This window comes from Heptranchias perlo, chromosome 17 (genome assembly GCF_035084215.1).
Source record: "Heptranchias perlo isolate sHepPer1 chromosome 17, sHepPer1.hap1, whole genome shotgun sequence".
NCBI lineage: Eukaryota > Metazoa > Chordata > Chondrichthyes > Hexanchiformes > Hexanchidae > Heptranchias > Heptranchias perlo.
In genome coordinates, this window is record NC_090341.1 from 19,980,987 (window position 1) to 19,996,978 (window position 15,992).

Genomic DNA, 15,992 nt, shown 5'->3' on the forward strand with positions numbered 1-15,992 from the left:
CTAATTGGTGCATGCTGTGATTCAGTTCTGCACCTTGGAATAAAGATCATTGTCTTTTAGTAGTGTCACAATTATATAAAATCATGATTAAGTGAATTGTGTATTTTATACCATACTTGTAGTAGAAATATATCTTCCACCTCTAACCAGCAAATAATTCTACAAAAGATAGCTGGCGCTACGTTTCCTCCTTCCATTTAAAGCCACATGATCCATAAATAATAAGTAGCATCTTTTCAAATGCTAGAAAAAACATTTAAGTCATAGTACTAGTTACAAGGTGACATTTACCTTAAAAGCCTTCTACTCTTTTGCCATAAGCACCCACCATGTAACAGTAACTTTTTATTCAAAAACTAAATCTTGTCAGTTCTAAAGCATTGGGCATAAAATTGTGATTGGTAATTTAACAGACAAGTAGTTAATTGAGCCAATCAAATCTGATTGACTAAATGTATACAATGTAGAAGCAGCAAAAAGTACCAATAAGAATTGTGTGACCAGCAAAAAAACTGAGCAATTAAATCCCTACTTTTTAATTCCCCAAGCTATCATTCATAATTCAATAAGTACCACAAAACCAATCAAACAGCTCAAATAATTTCTTCACACTGGTTTTGACTATTTTCTTTTTCCCTTAAGTGAGTGTCTACAGCTAGAAATAATATGAATAACAAACACAGAAAAATGCACCATCCTGAAAATTCATTTTTTAAATGATAGAAATAATGGGTAAAGTTTTCCCAAGATTTGCTGACCTTCTGTCTGAAGCCTGGACTTCAAATGGAGATTTTACCCAGGCCTGGGTGCTGGGGTTTTTCAGCAGCTTTTAACAAACTGTATGTTTAAAAAAAAATGCATAATGGGCATTATGTTTTCACCCTGCTTTTGTGCACCCACAATGCAAAACACATCACATGATAACCAGGTGGAAAATGATCAGAGTTCTGACTCCAATGGAAAGGTGGTGAGAGAGCGAGTGAGATCTCCTGTCATATGACAACCAGGCAGAAAATGTACAAATTGTTGGTGCAAGCAGTGAAAACAATCCTGAAAAAAAGATTTCACTCTCCCATCCCTGCAGTTTAGGGAATTAAGTTAAAATTATGTTGGTTTGGATGAGATTTTTCTCTGTTGCTAAGCCAGAGGCGATGTTTGAAGGTTTTTTTAATGCTAACCTCTAATATTACAGGCAAAATCTATAAGCTAGGCAAAGGCCAATGGGAGTGACCTACTATTGTGCTGGTCATTTAAAAACTTCCTGGCCAAAGTTTCACCACCACCATCTTCATCAAGAATTAAAAATCCACCATAGGAAGGAGAAAAACATTTTATAATCATGTAAATAACTGAGGAAAAAAATGTTTTTGGAGGGGGAAGAACAAACAAACAAGTGAAAGTATTTGCATCTTAGGCAAATACTGAACATCCACTGTGAGGTAGAGCAAAAGTAAATTATTTGTAATGTACATAACTGGGAATAAGAGATATGGGGGAGGGAAGAACAAAATGACTTGTAAGTTTTGTAAAGTGCTAGGTATAAAAATTACAAATATTTTATCGGAGTCCTGTATCTTTCAATCAGTAAGGTGTACAATATTTTCAGCTCAAGACAGTCATATGATACATTCCATCCGTTTGTTATTTTACAGCGATGTGAGAATAGCTGATGTGCTTAGGCTACAATGGGACAGCAGTAAACATCAGAAGCTGTGCTCCAGGTTCCCAAACTCATGAGAAATGGCACAGGTGATCTCCTAGCAGCTAACCATTGCTGCAGTAAGTTTTCAAAAATAAAGGATATTCTGCCAAATTGCCACATCATCCTAAATACCATGAAGAGAAGAACCTTTACACCTACTCGTGCACCTCAGTCCTCCCCATTTCTGTTTTATGCTTTCCAGCTGCCAGTCAGGGGCAGACAAGGAGGAGACATTTTGTGTAGAATCACCTTTAACGTTTAAGATTATGTGGCACTTCAGTAAAATACATTACATCTTTAAGGCAGTAATTCAATATTGGGATTCTAACAGCAATCCTAAACCACCCGCTTATATATCTATTATAACCTGGCTTACAAGTCAGTTTGGCTTATTGATGCAAACTCTTTCAGATGTGAATAATGATTTGTTATTAAACTGGTCACTGATTTTCTAATATTATGGAGAACATTTTATACAGGCAAATGGTCTCTTTCAATTCACTGCCACCATTTTGACACAACTACTATTACTTCCAGGGAGAGAAAATCCTGTAGTGCTGAGTGCACCTTCAGTTGGCAGACATGGAACAGTATTTAAGCACATCACACATTCACTTCACTGACTAATGTTGGCAAGATGTCAGGAAAATTTTTTATCCAGCCATAAACAGGATGCCTGTTAAATACACAATCATGCCCAATTTTTCCTGCTCTCCGCTTCCCTCCAGTTTTTCCCCTCCTCTGGTGATTCATCATGGGGTTTAGTTTCACAGGTACCAGCAGCCCTACAAAACTCACTATTTTTAGTGGGAGAATGAAGGACTTGCACTGGCCTTCTGCACAAAAAAAAATTAAATAAAACCACTCACATAATACTGCCCTGATGGCTCAGCTGGTTTAGACAGTGATTAGTTGAACCGTACAGCCCAAGAAATTCCCAGGTTCAATTCCCAGTGTGAAGAATCACCTGATCTCAGCCAGGGCAGTGGTAGGAGTACAAGAATGGCTTTTGCATACTTGCAGAAAGGAGAAGAAAGTAGGCCAGGATTCCCATTCCCCATGGAAGTGCATGTATGTGGGCACTGGTGAGAAAAGATCAAGCTTGGCTGTAATGCCACTGCAGTCAAATAGCCTACTGACATTCACTATCTCAGTTCACACATGAAGAATGAGCAGTCGGGCAATCATTGACCATTGAACAATGCTCCATCAAGAACTTAACACCTATAGGAAAGAAGGGCAGGAGAGAAAATTGGCAGAGAGAAAAATCACTAACTTAACTTGATAAAGTTAGCAAGATGGGTTATAAAACTATTAATACAAACAGTTTTATGCTGGACCAAGGAATAACACAGACACACAAAAGTTTAGGCCTGCATGCTCTTCTGGCTAAACTGGAACTGCAGCAAATAGAAATGAATGTTAATGGGTGAAACTGGTTGAAGCAGCCTCTTGTTTTCTATTCGATGTTTTTATACTGTTCCTCAGGTGCAGTTAATAGCACACCCATGGCCTTTTGGCATTTTAATGTTCAAGAAAGTAAGCTGTTAATTAAAAAATGTTATTACAGAATTTATCTAAAGTTCTGAAGTAATTGACCAATCTAAAATAACTGCATATAGTTCTGTATAAAATAAAAATTTAACTTATTTTATTAAAATACATGGGACTGACAACAATTCTACAGGTATCCAATTGAATACCATGTTATCCCCACTCAATAGCAAAAAAAACCAAACATAAAATTGAAATAATAAACCTCCCAATTATTTATAACCACTTCAACAAACTTGTTATATCATACAGACTCACAGTTTACCACATTAGTCCACCTTTAACCCTCACATTTACTAAGTCAATTTAAAGCCGGTGCATGTTTGCTTTAGAAAGGTCTTCTTTGATAAGCAAGTTGCTTGGTGGTTGGATCATCATGTAGCATGCTGTGATACAGTTATCTAAAAATACCCATCTCCAATCCAGCCATTTTGCACCAGTGCACAGTCTGAAGCCTGGTGATAAGCACTGAAGGCAGGCAGTGGACATGATACGACACAAGAGTCCAAGGTGTAGGAGTCAGTTGTTTGTCCATCTCCAGAACAGGCTTCATGAAATTTACCAGGAATCCACACATTAAATGAAATGGATGTACTTTTATCTTACTAGTTAATATCATTAAATCCGATCAATAGCAGCTTTCAGGATTGATTGCAAGTGAAAGGGTGCTGCATATTATTCATCTGCCTGCACCATCCAAAGAAACATAACCGTACAGCTTTCTCCATGGCTCTTGATGCGAGATCCGTTAGCAAGCAATCACTCTCGTTGATGTTAGGGTTAAAGGATTCAAGTCATCAGTGTGTGCAGCTCGATGTAGAGAGGGTTCTGAGGCACTACGGTGTATTTTGGGTAATGAATGTTGCAATAGTTCAACAGAAGATAAAATCTGTAACAATTTCAGAAAGGAGAATTTTTTTTTAAAAATCAGGCAATAGCAATCATTTGCTAATACAAGCATTTTATGTAATTGAAGTATGGCAATTCAAGTTATATGAAGTTATTACATAGAATGTACAGCACAGAAACAGGTCATTTGGCCCAACGGGTCCATGTCGGTGTTTATGCTCCACATGAGACTCCTTCTTCCCTACTTCATCTAACCCTACCAGCATATCTTCTATTGCTTTCTCCTTCTTGTGTTTATCTAGCTTACAAACTATATCAATGGTTAATCCCAGGGATGAGGGGGTGGACATATGAGGAGAGGTTGAGTAGATTGGGACTCTACTCATTGGAGTTCAGAAGAATGAGAGGCGATCTTATTGAAACATATAAGATTGTGAAGGGGCTTGATCGGGTGGATGTGGTGAGGATGTTCCCAAGGATGGGTGAACCTTGAACTAGGGGGCATAATCTTAGAATAAGGGGCTGCTCTTTCAAAACTGAGATGAGGAGAAACTTCTTCACTCAGAGGGTAGTAGGTCTGTGGAATTTGCTGCCCCAGGAAGCTGTGGAAGCTACATCATTAAATAAATTTAAAACAGAAATAGACAGTTTCCTAGAAGTAAAGGGAATTAGGGGTTACGGGGAGCGGGCAGGAAATTGGACATGAATTTAGATTTGAGGTTAGGATCAGATCAGCCATGGTCTTATTGAATGGTGGAGCAGGCTCGAGGGGCCGATTGGCCTACTCCTGCTCCTATTTCTTATGTTCTTATGTTCTAATGACTTATGAAGGGACCGAATGTATGGTTGCTAAATTTGCTGATGACACAAAGGTAGGTAGGAAAGTAAGTTGTGAAGAGGACATAAGGAGTCTACAAAGGGATATAGATAGGTTAAGTGAATAGGCAAAAATTTGGCAGGTGGAGTATAATGTGGGAAAATGTGAACTTGTCCACTTTGGCAGGAAGAATAGAAAAGCAGCATATTATTTAAATGGAGAGAAATTGCAGAACTCTGAGGTACAGAGGGATCTGGGTGTCCTAGTACATGAATCACAAAAGGTTAGTATGCAGGTACAGCATGTGATTAGGAAGGCAAATGGAAGGTTGTCATTTATTGCAAGGGGAATGGAATATAAAAGTAGAGATGTTTTGCTACATTTGTACACGGCATTGGTGAGACCACATCGAGAATACTATTGCTTTGGAGGCGGTTCAGAGAAGGTTCACTCGACTGATTCCTGGGATGAGGAGGTTAACTTATGAGGAAAGGTTGGACAAGTTGGGCCTGTATACACTGGAGATTAGAAGCATGAGAGGTGATCTTATTGAAACATATAAGATCCTGAGGGGACTAGAAGGGGTAGATACTGAGAGGATGTTTCCCCTTGTGGGAGAGACTAGAACTAGGGGCCACAGTTTAAAAATAAGTGGTCTCCCATTTAAGTCAGAGATGAGGAGAAATTTTTTCTCTCAGAGGGTCGTGAGTCTGTGGAACTCCCTTCCCCAGAGAGCGGTGGAGGCAGGGTCATTGAATATTTTTAAGGCTGAGTTAGATAGATTCCTGATTAATAAGGGAGTCAAAGGTTATAGTAGGTAGACGAGAAAATAGGGTTGAGATCACAATCAGATCAGCCATGATCTTATCAAATGGCAGAGCAGGCTCGAGGGGCCGAATGGCCTACTCCTGCTCTTAATTCGTATGTTCCCCTTAAATGCATCTATGCTCGTCACCTCAACTACTCCTTGTGGTAGCACGTTCCACATTCTAACCACTCTCTGGGTAACGAAGTTTCTCCTGAATGCCCCATTGGATTTATTAGTGACTATTATATTTATGGCCCCTAGTTCTCGTCTCCCCCACAAGTGGAAACATTTTCTCTATGTCTACCCTATTAAACCCTTTCATAATCTTAAAGATCTCTAGCAGGTCAGCCCCCCCAGTGTTCTCTTTTCTAGAGAAAAGAGCCCCAGCCTATTCAATCTTTCTCGATAGGTATAACCTCTCAGTTCTAGTATCATCCTAGTAAATCTTTTTTGCATCTCCTCCAGTGCCTCTATATCCTTTTAATAATAATGGAGACTATAACTGTTCACAGTACTCCAAGTGTGGTCTAACCAAGGTTCAATACAAAGCTTAACACAACTTCTCTGCTTTTCAATTCCATCCCTCGACATGAACCTCAGTGCTTGGTTTGTTTTTTTTATGGCCTTATTAACCTGCTTTGTTACTTTTAGTGATTTGTATCTGTACCCCAACATCCCTCTGCTCCTTTACCCGATTTAGACTATTATCCAAGCAGTATGTGGCGCATTCATTCTTCCTACCAAAATGGAATACCTCACACTTACCTATATTGAAATTCATTTAACAATTACACGCCCATTCTGCAAGTTTATAAGTGTCGTCCTGTATCTTGTCACAGTCCTCCTCGGTATTAACTATACTCCTCAATTTGGTGTCATGTGCAAATTTTGGAATTGTACTTCTGATTCCAGAGTCCAAATCGTTTATGTAAACAGTGGTCCCAGTACTGTTCCTTGTGGAACATCACTTCTCACCTTTTGCCAGTCTGAGTAACTACCTTTAACCCTTACTCGGTTTTCTGTTTTGTAGCCAGCTTGCTATCCATTCTGCTTGTCCCCTGACTCATGAGTCTACTACTTTATATTTTGAAAATCCAAATATATTACATCTACTGCAATATCCTTGCCTACCCCTTCTGTTACTTCTTCAAAGAATTCAATAAGATTGATCAAGCATGACCTTCCCTTTTGAAATCCATGCTGACTATTCTTCATTATAACAACATAAGAAATAGGAGCAGGAGTAGGCCATTCGGCCCCTCAAGCCTGCTCCGCCATTCAATAAGATCATGGCTGATCTTCGACCTCAGCTCCACTTTCCCGCCCGATCATATCCCTCAATTCCCCTAGAGTCCAAAAATCTATCTCCGCCTTGAATACACTCAACAACTCAGCATCCACAGCACTCTGGGGTAGAGAATTCCAAAGATTCACAACCCTCTGAGTGAAGAAATTCCTCCTCATCTCAGTTTTAAATGGCCGATTCTTTATCCTGAGACTATGCCCTTAGTTCGAGACTCTCCAGCCAATGGAAACAACCTCTCAGCATCTACCCTGTCAAGCCCCCTCACAATCTTGTATATTTCAATGAGATCACCTCTCTTTCTTCTAAACTCCAAAGACTATAGGCCTATTCTACTCAATCTCTCTTCTTAGGACCATCCTCTCATCCCAGGAATCAATCTAATGAACCTACATTGCACCACCTCTAAGTATATCCTTCCTTAGATAAAGGAGACCAAAACTGTACACAGTACTCCAGGTGAGGTCTCACCAAAGCTCTGTACAATTGTAGTAAGACTTCCTTACTCTTGTACTCCAACCCCCTTGCAATAAAGGCCAACATGCCATTTGCCTTCCTAATTGCTTGCTGTACCTGCATGCTAATTTTTTGTGTTTCTTGTATGAGGACACCCAAATCTCTCTGAACACCAACATTTAATAGTTTCTCATCATTTAAAAGATATTCTGTTTTCCTATTCTTCCTACCAAAGTGAATAACCTCACATTTCCCCACATTATACTCCATCTGCCACCTTCTTGCCCACTCATTTAACCTGTCTATATCCCTTTGCAGATACTTTGCATCCTCCTCACAGCTTACTTACCCACCTAGCTTTGTATCGTCAGCAAACTTGGATACATTACACTTGGTCTCTTCATCTAAGTCATTAATATAAAAACTGTAAATAGCTGAGGCCCAAGCACTGATCCCTGCCGCACCCCACTAGTTACAGCCTGCCAACCTGAAAATGATCCGTTTATCCCTAATCTCTGTTTTCTGTCCATTAACCAATCCTCTATCCATGCTAATATTATTACCCCCAACTCCATAAGCCCTTATGTTGCGTAACAACCTCTTACGTGGCATCTTATCAAAGGCCTTTTGAAAATCCAAATTTGACTACAATCTCCTGCTAGTTACATCCTCAAAAAACTCTAATAAATTTATCAAACACAATTTCTCTTTCATAAAACCATGTTGACTCTGCCTAATCATATTATAATTTTCTAAGTGCCCTGTCACCACTTCCTTAATGGATTCCAGCATTTTCCCGACGACTGATGTCAGGCTAACTGGCCTGCAGTTCCCTGTTTTCTCTCTTCCTCCTTTCTTGAATAGCAGGGTTACATTTGCTACCTTCCAATCCACTGGGACCATTTTAGAATCTATGGAATTTTGGAAGTTCATAACCAATGCATCCACTATCTCTGCAGCCACCTCTTTTAGAACCCTGGGATGTGTTAGTTGTATCCGTGTAATTTCTATCAATTAGTGTTAACTGTATTCAGGTGGTGCATATCAATTGAGAACTCTCTTGTATCCATTTATAAGAGAGCTGATCTAGGGTGTGGTGGTGGTGGTGGTAATAATAATAATAATAACAATAATAATAATAATAATGTGGATCTCTGTGAGTAAAGGCTTGAAGTAACTGAAGACTAGGCTCTAGTATTCTATCCTTCACCACCTGGCTATCCAGTTTGTAACAGGATGTAGGCCATCAGGTCCAGGGGATTTATCGGCTTTTAGTCCCATTAGTTTCTCCAGTACTTTATCTACTGATATTAATTACTTTAAATTCCTCACTCTCATTAGCCCCTTGGTTCCCCACTATTTCTGGTATGCTTTTTGTGTCTTCTACTGTGAAGACAGATACAAAATATTTGTTTAACGTCTCTGCCATTTCCTTATTCCCCATTATAATTTCTCCTGTCTCAGCCTCTAAGGGACCAACGTTTACTTTTGCTACTCTCTTCCTTTTTACATACTCGTAGAAACTCTTAGAATCAGTTTTTATATTTCTTGCTTGTTTACTTTCATATTCTATTTTCTCCCTTATCATCAATTTTTTGGTCATCCTTTGCTGGTTTCTAAAACACTCCCAATCCTCAGGCTTACTACTCTTCTTGGCAACATTACAGGCCTCCTCTTTTAATCTAATACTATCCTTAACTTCTTTAGTTAGCCATGGATGAATCAATTTTCCCGTGGAGTTTTTATTTCTCAATGTATATTTGTTAAGAATACTGAAATATTTCTTTAAATGTTTGCCATTGCTTATCTACCATCATACCTTTTAATCTAATTTCCCAATCTACCTTAGCCAACTCGCCCCTCATACCTACGTAATTGGCTTTATTTAAGTTTAAAACTCTAGTTTCGGACTTAAGGATGTCACTCTTCGAATTTCACATTGAGTTTATCATAGCATGATCACTCTTCCCCAGAGGATCCTCTACTGTGAGATTACAATTGACCTGGTCTCATTACACAATACAAGATCTAAAATAGCCTGTTCCCTGGTTGGTTCCATGACATATTGTTCTAGGAAACTGTCTTGAATGCATTCCACAAACTCATCCTCCAGACTGCCTTTGCCAATTTGATTTGTCCAGTCTAGCCCAGAGGGTGGTGGGTGTATGGAATTTGCTGCCCGAATTGGTGATAGAGGCAGGGACAATCAACTCTTTTAAAAAGTACTTGGACCTGCACCTAAAGTGCTGTTAGCTGCAGGGCTACGGACCGGGTGCTGGAAGGTGGGATTAGAATGGGCACCTGGTTGTTCTTCGAGCCAGCGCGGACACGATGGGCCGAATGGCCCCCTTCTGTGCTGTATCTTTTCTATGGTTCTAAATGAAGATTAAAGTCCCCCATGACTATTGCATTACCTTTGTTACATTTTATTTTCGGTTTCTAGATATTTTTCTATCTTTGAGTAAGGATTCAATTATCTTTGCTACCTCCGATGTTAAGCTAATTGGTCTATAGTTCCCTCGACTTGTTCTATCTCCTTATTTAAATATAGGAATCACATTAACTGTCCGCCAGTCCTCTGGCACTATTCCCTTTTCTAATGAATTGTTATATATATGTAACAATCATAGCCTGGCTGAGGTACTAAATGAGTATTTTGCATCTGTCTTTACCAAGGAAGAAGATGCTGCCAAAGTCACAGTAAAAGAGGAAGTAGTTCAGATACTGGATGTGCTAAAAATTGAGAATGAGGAGGTACTAGAAAGGCTGGCTGTACTTAAAGTAGATAAGTCCCTGGTCCAGATGGGATGCATCTTAGGTATTTTCACTCAAAGGGTGGTGAGTGTCTGGAACGAGCTGCCAGAGGCAGTAGTAGAGGCGGGTACAATTTTGTCTTTTAAAAAGCATTTGGACAGTTACATGGGTAAGATGGGTATAGAGGGATATGGGCCAAGTGCAGGCAATTGGGACTAGCTTAGTGGTATAAACTGGGCGACATGGACATGTTGGGCCGAAGGGCCTGTTTCCATGTTGTAACTTCTATGATTCTATGATTCTATGATAATAGTGCTTCTGTTATCTCTTCCCTAACTTCTTTTAAGATGCACGGATGCAATCCGTCCGGACCAGGGGCTTTATCCTCTCTAAGTTTGATTAGTTTATCAATTATCTTCCCCCTTTCTATCTTAAATGTCTTTATATCTTTTTTGATCTCTTCTTCTAATGTCATGCGCACCATGTTAGTCTCCCTGGTAAATACTGTGGCAAAGTAATTATTTAATATTTCTGCCAATTCACTATCATTACCTGTAAGTTTATCGTGGCCTTTATAGTGGACCTATCCCCAACCTGATTTTTCTTTTGTTATTTATGTGTCTGTAGAATATTTTACTATTTCTTTTTATATACCTTGATAATTTAATTTTTTAGTTTCTCTTTGTCTTCCTAATTGTTTTTATTTTACCTTCTTTCCTAACCTTTTCGTATTCCCTTTTATCATCCTCTCCTTTGTTGTCTGTGTACTTAGTGTATGTCTTTATCTTTCGTTTCAATTTTGCCCTCATTTCTTTATTTATCCATGATGCATCATTACTGGCTAATTTGTTCTTTCTTTTTAGTGGGATATATTTCCCCTGGACTCTATTAATCACCGTTTTAAATGTTTCCCACTGCTGTTTTATTTCTTTGTTTATCAGTAAATTCCTAATTATGATTAGGAACTTTTATCCATTCTAATCTAATCCATACAACAGCATTTAATTGTATTCTTCTTTGTAATAACTATTTTTAAGAAACTTTTTGTGATATCACAATGCTGCAGGAGTCTTTTATCTATTCAACTGTTCAATAGAAATGCAGTTTTCTCTTTGTAAACCAATTACAAAAAAAATCCTTAAAGTACATCTCCCAGTTCTATGTCTGGATGCTATTAATCATCTCCTGTATTTATTTTATTCTGCATCTAGAATTCCATCTAATTATATAAACTGAAATTTGAGTCTTCAGATTCCTAATGCAGTCAATCATTCCAGCCTACCTGTGGGAATGTAATTTAATGGTAGAAATGGGAGCCTTGTGCCTCCAGGCTAACTGTACTCATCTCCTGCAAAGCTCAGAGTGAGTTTGTTTTCCTAACATTACTTCTAAATCAAAGCTAAAATCAAAATGTTCTTTACATTGAACAAGAAATAAAATATCCAAATATGCTCTTAACATTTAAATTCAACTAGTAGAGGTCCACAACTTTAAATTAAATTAGTTAAGAAATGAGCAATGCAATACGGTAATTGTTTTATTACAGTACTTGTCATATAATACTATACAATAGTAGGGTTGAGTACTTATTTTTAAAGGCAGTAATCATCATTCTTTAAAAGAAGCTATATAACATGTTACAAGCAATCTATCTAATTGTGTGGGTGGGAGGAAGAAGAATAGAGAAAAAAAGAGGCACATGGCCTTAAAAGACTTCAGGCAGACTCACATGTTTTCCTCTGTGCAATAATACATAAGGAGTGTCCATTTCAGGTGATCATTATGACCAACAGTGGTTATCAACATGCCTCACTTTATCTTATCTATTGCTGTGTACCATTTAATACTTTATACATCTCAATGAAATCTGCTATAACCTTCTTCTCTGCAAACTGTAAAACTTAAACTTCTGTATAACTTCCCATATCTGGAGAAGCTCCCCTAGCACCCCTTTCACTCTTCTGGACAGGATACAAACAAGATCTTGCCATTTGGTAGACAATGTCTCGCTTACATTTAGTATCCAACCCCCTCCCCCAATCCCTGCAACATTTCTTGCTTTTATTTTATTGACACTACTATAGTCTATGCTCATTTTAATTTTTCTATCTTGTTTCTTTTAAGCTCCAAAGCTCTAAATATGCCATTGTACATGCCCTTGCTCCTCCATTCAACTTCAAGGTGTTGAAATCAAAATTCATGACAGTATGCTAACTCATTCTTTCATGGCACCTCAAAACAGTGGAATGCTTTACCCCCCTCAGCCTTTCCTACTTCCTACAATCTTCAGGCTTCTAATACCGAAGCATAGCTCATTAATCACTACTTCTTGATTTATATCTCTTAAACTTTTCAATCTTGACAGTATCCTGCACAAGGAGCTTTGGTCCCTCACTTTGATTTTTTAATAGTAAAAAAGCAGACCCATACAAAGACTAACTTAGGAGAGACTGATAATCTATCAGTAGAGAGAAGGGCATGGTACGTGGAGCATAATTTCAGTTGAAAAATGCAAACTATATTATAACTATTGATGAGTAATCTATCTTTTTCCTAGTGTTCAAAGTTCCCCTCTCACCCTATGGACTACCCCAACCACTTTAGTGCCTCAATGAAGGCAGGGAGAACTGAATTGATTTCAAGTACAGCCCTAGCATACTGCGGGTTTTTCTTGGCTGCATAGTTGTGGCAATAATGTGCCTTGAGATGTACAATTACTTGTAGATATCCTGAATACTATTATAATAAATGTTAGCTCAAGTAATGTGCACATGAAACGCTCTTTAATGTCACTAGGACTGTTAAATTCTACCAATTGGTAACAGGGGGATATGCTCCATTAGAAATGCACAGGCAATCACTCAGACAATTTTAGAAATGAATGTTTTGGTTGCACAGCACTTAGGATTTTGGAATCTGTCCTTCAGCACTCTTTCTAATTCTTTCTGACATTTAGCCCAGAAAAAAACAATGTCTTGGGAGAGTGCATTGAACATATGCTCAGTTTGAGACATGTCAGTGTATAATCTGAAGAAAAGACATGACCTCTGGCCTAAGCACTCACAGTCATAGTTTCTTTCAATTTTTATGATATAAGTATGTCTGGCTCCTGAACCTTCATCACAGTTAGAGGACAAGGATAGACATGGATGTGGGTAGAGCAGGAAATCTGAAGTTACTGCAAGGAACCAGTGGGGTTGGATGCTGTTGGAACTTTCTTTCAAGAGCCCTGGGATCATGGGTCATAGAAAGGTGCTTAGAACCCCTTTTCCAGTCCCCAAAGAAATAAAAGACCCTTGCCTTGAATTCACTGGTTCCTGCAAAAGCTCTGAGGCCTATGTGGCAACTTGGCTATTGTTTAAAACATAGCTAAGACTCCCTCTTCCCTTGCTACATCAAATGATAAAAATACAACCAACAGCAGTTCAGAGAGGGGGCAAAGACACACAACTAAGCCTAAAATCACCCCTAAAGTGGAACAAATTCCCACATTGTTGCTGTCAGAGGATATTTGCAACTGTAATCAAACTACTTAAAAAACATCACGGAGGATGGTTGTCTGACGGGTATGCAACTGGTAGTGCTATCAAAGCACATTTTAGTTCTATCTGGTGATATACAATTTCCCCAGTATGCCTGGTAGTTGTTATGCAAGCTTCTATAATTTGCTTGTGACATGGATTACTCTTTTCTAAGTCTAGCAGCAGACTTCTACAACATATTGAATTGCACGAGCCCTGCTCAGATGGTTTCCTAATCACAAGGTGACTACAGATCATCTTGGTTCTTTCATCCAAAAACCTATAATTCCCCTAATCATGCCATCCAATAGGTTCTTAAATAAAGTTTCTGCCTCCGCTACTTTTTCTGGAAGTCTATTCAGAGTGTTGATCACCTTTTGCAGAATTTCTTTGACATCAGATCTAAATTTACCCTTCACGTATGATCCGTTGTTCTACTGTCTTGGTTTACTTTGAAGTAAAGCTCTGGATTTACCTTTTCTATACCATGTAATAACCTATACTTTATAAGGTTCCTCTCAGTCACCTTATTTCAAGACTAAAGAGCCTAAATTTCTCTAATCTCATGGCTAATTTCTCAGGGCTCATTCAGTCCTATGATTCTGGGGATTAATCTCATGGCTCTTCTCTGAACTGCCTCCAAGTATTCCAAGTTTCTTTTGTGTCTTAGTGACCAGAATTGGACATAGTCCTCAAGGGCTCACCAAAGTTCAGTTTTATCGTAACATTTTTTCACTTGTACTCTGCTGATTTGGTTATATAGTTCAGTTTACCCATGGTGTGCAAAGTATGTACGAGATCAATTCACAAACTTGTCCAGCTAGCCTCAGCAACAAATATGAAATAAAAATATAACCCTCATCGTTACTTGGTTTATCATTAGTAAATTGGCAGACTCCCTCACTATCTTTGGTCTTACCTGAGGAAAGAGGGGTCGGTCATCCTTGTTCCTGTTCAAACAGTCTGCGACAAGTCTCTTCATTGCTTTTGGACAATTTTTGTAGAGTTTACTGAGGTCAGGTGTTAAAAACCCTCGGCCCACCATGAAAATAATCTAATCATGTAAAGACAAAGGCAAATACAAAATTTAATGTGTTTTGCGAATTGGATGAAAAAATATGAAATGTTAATAAAACTGTAAGAAATATGCTTTTCAGTGTGTTGTTTATATAAACTGGTGGTAGTGTGGAACCCTCTTACTGTCATTTTCAATTTGCCAGCCTAACAAAGTGAAAGTAAACAGAAAGTAACAAAAGGGCTTTGTTCTAACATGATATAGTTTACCTCAGAAATCTTTCAGATAGATCACTTCAATAACCAAATCCCTATGAAATAACTTTCAATGCGGACTGATACAATTCTGGACGGATATTTGCATTACTTTGTTTATTTAGAAAGAGTTGTAAATAGGAGAGAATGATAAATAGAAGCTATGACTGAAAACTCGAAGACTGCACTTAGAGTGACGTTGTGTGAGTATTGACAATTTATGGCGATTAATAATTGGCGCTCTATTTGAAAAAAACTAGGCCCTTCAAAAGTAGAACAACAATCAGCGAGTGATGATCAAAATTGACAGTGTATGGGGGATCTATTATCGTTCTTAACTAATTAACATCCAAAGCAGCTGTCAGACCTGATTAAAGTATATTGTATGGGCATGTAATGGGCATGGATTCAGTCATCCAACGAAGAGAATTCCCAACAATTCAAATGGTTACATGTAGCTATTTTTAAAAAAAAGCATTTTAATACTTCCACATACCACACCCAGTTTCCAAATTCAAATTTCCATTTGATTACTCATGTAGCAGTTGGTCATATTCAAAATGAAACAGGTGTGCCATTAGCTTGTAGACTGTCCCAACATTTGTTTCTGACTGCCGTACCAATTTTACTAAATCACTTCAGGATATGTTGAATGATGCGACTGGTTACTTTTTGCTGACATACGGTGATAGACAATGGGCACGTGCACTGGAAAATGCCTATGGGAATAGGCTTTTAACATGGGCAGCACAGGAAAACTGTAACTCACAAAAAAAGCACACATCTTTATTCGGTTTGTTCAATGGTTAGTCTAACTGATGGACTTTGGAGATGTAACTATGATTAAACAAGGATCCTTAAACTGGGAGCTGTTGTTGCAATGTTGTACTCTATATTATTTCTGGAAACCACCCAGTAAGATTGGTGAGGTCTTATTATTCCCAAGTTAAAGGGGTCTG

The 15,992-nt window shown here is 38.4% G+C and overlaps 2 protein-coding genes across 4 annotated transcripts in view; one reads left to right on the plus strand and one right to left on the minus strand.

Annotated features, from left to right (window-relative positions):
- Window positions 1-15,992, plus strand: part of mkrn2 (makorin, ring finger protein, 2) — a 60,533-nt gene that overhangs the window by 22,053 nt on the left and 22,488 nt on the right. The window lies entirely within an intron of this gene.
- LOC137334138 (RAF proto-oncogene serine/threonine-protein kinase-like) overlaps window positions 3,325-15,992 on the minus strand; it is a 74,017-nt gene continuing 61,349 nt past the window's right edge. For all 3 annotated transcript variants that reach the window (XM_067998670.1, XM_067998671.1, XM_067998672.1), the window contains exons 16-17: window positions 14,684-14,818; window positions 3,325-4,145 (exon numbers count right to left, since the gene is read on the minus strand). In XM_067998670.1, the coding sequence (XP_067854771.1) occupies window positions 4,005-4,145; window positions 14,684-14,818 (276 nt within the window). In that variant the 3' untranslated portion in view covers window positions 3,325-4,004. The remainder of the gene's footprint in view (window positions 4,146-14,683; window positions 14,819-15,992) is intronic.